At 42.9% G+C, this 4,062-nt stretch overlaps 1 protein-coding gene across 1 annotated transcript in view; it reads right to left on the reverse strand.

Moving 5' to 3' along the window:
• ARL8B (ADP ribosylation factor like GTPase 8B) overlaps positions 1-4,062 on the reverse strand; it is a 22,807-nt gene that overhangs the window by 10,719 nt on the left and 8,026 nt on the right. The window contains exons 2-6 of the mRNA XM_019504704.1: positions 3,445-3,525; positions 2,535-2,608; positions 2,025-2,118; positions 490-557; positions 115-185 (exon numbers count right to left, since the gene is read on the reverse strand). Of these exons, the coding sequence (XP_019360249.1) occupies positions 115-185; positions 490-557; positions 2,025-2,118; positions 2,535-2,608; positions 3,445-3,525 (388 nt within the window). The remainder of the gene's footprint in view (positions 1-114; positions 186-489; positions 558-2,024; positions 2,119-2,534; positions 2,609-3,444; positions 3,526-4,062) is intronic.

Consider the following 4,062-nt stretch of genomic DNA (forward strand, 5'->3'; position numbering starts at 1 on the left):
CTATTTTCCAAACACCACTAAGAGGTTAGAGTGTCTGCTGCTCATTTAAGAAGTCTTTTCCTGATCCAGTCTTTGACAGATCCCCATGATTGGCATTTCTAGGTTAATAGTTACCTATATTATCCTTTTCTTTGCAAGAAATTGAATAGCAGCAAATTTCTCTATCTTGAATTGCAGCCAGATTCCTGAAATGGAGAGAAAGAATGTGTAGGAACATTTCATTATTAGTATACAATGTACTTTCCTATTCTATTCTACATTAGGCACTTATGCTAATGGAGGCTAACAATTTCCAAGACATTACTGCTCGATCTCAGTGCAAGCTTATTTGTTTCTCTATTGCTTTTCATATTACAAGCTGCAACTAGGAAGACACCATAGCAACAAGCTGAAACTTACGGGTTATTTTTATGGCTTAAGAAACAAAAATTTAATTTTGTGAACAAGCTTCTGGGTAAATCACTCTTAATCACATTTTCTAATACTTACATCTTTTCAATTAGCTGTTTTTCATCCAAGGCATTTGGAAGGTCCCTCTTGTTTCCAAGTACTAAAACCTGGAAACAGTAATAAATAGGTAATGGAGTCAACAAGCAAGATGCATACTGTACTACAAAACACAGACCCGCCTGTCACTTGCAAGGCCCTACATAGATGTTAGGAAGTGAGGCAGGACTAAGGCATGCATGTCAAACTCAGACCAGATGAAGGGCACACAACCAGTCTTCAGGCTGGACTGGACCCATGCAGAGACACAAAACAGGGCCAGCTTGGTGCAAGCACCTGGATCAGCCCCATGTGCAGCTCATGCCAATCTGGGCCTTGTCTGTGGAACCAGCATGAGGCACAGGCTGCAAGAACCCCATGGGCTGGCTCTGGTGTGTGGGGCAAGTCTGTGGGTCCAATCCAGATCAGCACTGTAGCCGGTGGGCAGGGCACTGCATGCAGTATACACCCCCAGTCCAACCTCATGTGCTACACGTGCTGGTCCCAATCCAGGGCTCACACTACATGCAGGGCCAGCATGGGGCATGTACGCCAGACTGACCCTGCATGGTGACTCTGGTATACAGGGACAGTGTGCACGCCTGACTAGGACAAGCCCTAGAAACAGTGCACAGGGCCAGTCCAGCATAGGTGCCACCTGCAGCATGCACCCCAGATTGACCCCACACTGTATGCAGTGACCACGGCCCTGGGTCTAGTATACACTGCATGCAAAGCACAGGGTCAGCCAGAGATCCACAGACTGAGATCCACAGGCCAGATCATAAGGCTCTGGGGGCCAGATCCTGCCTACATCTTTGACATGCCTGGGCTAAGACATTCACACCTTCTCCCCCGCACCCCTGGAATTATGGTAGTGAAGCCTCCAAAACATTTAATCCCCAAAGCCCAACCAAGATTGAGAAGAAGTCAGAAGCATTTCCTTCAGAAGCTCCTCCAAGACATTTGCCCAAGCCTCCAGAAACTGCTATTGAGGACAATCATCTAGTCTTACTTCACTTTGCTTTTCAAACCCACACTCTGGGATGTCTGTTTGCCTTACCCTTCAGTTTGATCAAAGGAGGGAGCCTTTTAACTGATTGCCTATTTGGTCCCAGAGTAAACCCAGTAACCAAAGATCTGACAGCTGCCTCTCTTTCCCATGATGTTTTGCACTACAAGTAGCATACTAACTTTGCTTTGTGTGGCAGGACCATCTAGAAGCCCAAGTCAAAGCAGAGACTATTGCACAAGGCACTTCATACACACATGATCCCAACTCCCCCACAAGTCCCTAGGGGCTTGCTTGTATTAGGCACTGAATAAGAATGAAAAAGATAGGAGAGAAGTCTAGTCTGAAACAAAAGATGCATCAGAAAAATGCACTGGGGAAGTCACTACTATCTGCATAATATCATTTCACAGACCTCATCTTAAGCTGTCCAGTTAATCAAATCTGACTGGAATCTACTAGGCCTCCACCCAAGTGCACGTGATGTGGAACATGCACCCTTAAAGCAGAACTATGCATTACTTACAGGGATTCCTTGTAATTGTGGTTTGTCTAGAAGATTATGCAGCTCATTTCGAGAGGCTTCTATCTTTTCACGATCTGCAGCATCTACCATGTACCTTTAAAAACAATTTTTAAAAAGTAATCATTCAGTGACTCAGACAGGTCTACAGGCATACTCTGCAAAGTACCATTAGACATGCTTATTTTAGTCTCAGACTATTTTGTTAAAAAAGGTGTAGTAGAAAGGGTACACATTCTTCTCAGTATGCCGTCCCAGTATTTAAGAGTTGTAGACTCAGCTACATTTTTAATCTCAACTATACACCTAGGGTCAGGCAGAAGATTTCTAACTGCCAGAAAGTAACGTGCAGCAACAAGGCCTCAATTTTCTTTACTCCCCTGATGAGAAATGGAGACTAAAGTTGAGTAAGCTGCTATCATGCTTTAAGATAGAGTTTACCCAGCTAAGTTTCTCATCTTGCCTGGCAGTTTACAAACAAAGATCAAGCAGCCTAGGGAAGTCTCCACTCACACAATAGCATTGACTCCTCTGCAATATCTCTCCCACATGCTTCGGAACCGTGGCTGCCCTCCTATATCCCAGATCTTAAGAGAAAAAAAAAAAAGAAAGTTTAAACAAGCTATTTAGTTACAGAAAGAAGTTTAAACACATTACATCTCATGGGTATTAAAACAGGTACACTGAGGCACTGGACAATATCTTGTCATTTCTACTCATCCTAAGTTATCAATTTTTTAAAACTAAGGCCATTTCTACTGCATGGAAGAAGCTATTTCTGGCGAGGGTCACCTCTTCATAAACCTCCTCTTAACTTAGAAGTTAACAGGACAGGCTTGCAAACCCATGGTAGAACAGGAAGTATGTAGGCCAGTTCAAGTATTAAATTCTGTGCAAGAATATCTGCTTCCAAGGTAACAATATTAGTTAAGAGCCCCCTGAACAATGCAGGCTGACATTAAGGCTGGTAGGTATGACATTTTATAATGTTGTTCCACTGCAGGCTGGAATGGCAATTATGCCAACTAAATTAATGTTTTACATGCTAAATTAGGACAAGCCTGCTTTTTCTTTTTTAGCTAGCTGTACATATTTTCATACAGAAGGGCCCAAAAATATTGAAGGGGAGATGAGCATGCATTTCATTTCCATCCCCAGGCACCTGAATGAGTTAAAAAAGAAATGCATTTGTAATTTCTCTACAACATCTGCAGCTCAGACACCAGCCAAAGAGCAATCAGTAGGTGGTAGGTAGCAAGGGAGGGAGAGGGAAGTGATGCAACTAAATGCAAGACCAAAGAAAAAGCCCAAGTAAGAGATCAACCTGGTTTTCTGAAGACTCAGTTTACAGGGCTCTGACTGACTAAACTGGATTGCTCTTTTACAAGCTGTTTTGAAGAGCGTAGAAAGACTTTTAGCATACCTTTATTGTGACATTACCCTTGGTAACCTTCCTCATGTTGAAGCCCACCGTAGGGATCATATCTTCACTGAACTGGCCTGACTAGAGATTAAGAAAAAAGAGAGAAATAGACAACGCACATTAGATCTAGCCACAAAGAGAGACAAAATGTTTAAAGTAGATAATCTTCAACATTGATTTTTACAATGTACAAGTAGGAAGAAGCTTACTATTTGTCCTCAGAAGACAGGATTTTAAATGCACCAAGTACTGGGGTACATGCATAAATACAAGTCTTATCTTCCACTTCTAGCCATAATTTTATGCTGCTTCTTCAGATCTGTTCAAAAGTCCCTCATTCACTAAATACAAGTAGTGTCTGGAGATAGTGCCTGGCTAGACAGAATAACTGAGTGGCTTAGCTATATAAAAGACATGCCAGTATTTCTTGTAATGGACCTGGGACTTCTACTTGTGCTGTATGGGAACTCACTGGATCATCCTGGGAGTTAGGTCCATCACTTCAAGACATTCCTTCAGCTGCGCAAGAGATGTTGTTGGGCAACAAGTACAGAGGCTCTTAACTCCAGTTTGAAACAGAAAGAAGGCGTGGGGGGGGCAGGGCGGAGGGGGAAGAGA

Source organism: Gavialis gangeticus, unplaced genomic scaffold (assembly GCF_001723915.1).
Source record: "Gavialis gangeticus isolate Ggan-Ray unplaced genomic scaffold, GavGan_comp1, whole genome shotgun sequence".
In the NCBI taxonomy this organism is placed as follows: domain Eukaryota; kingdom Metazoa; phylum Chordata; order Crocodylia; family Gavialidae; genus Gavialis; species Gavialis gangeticus.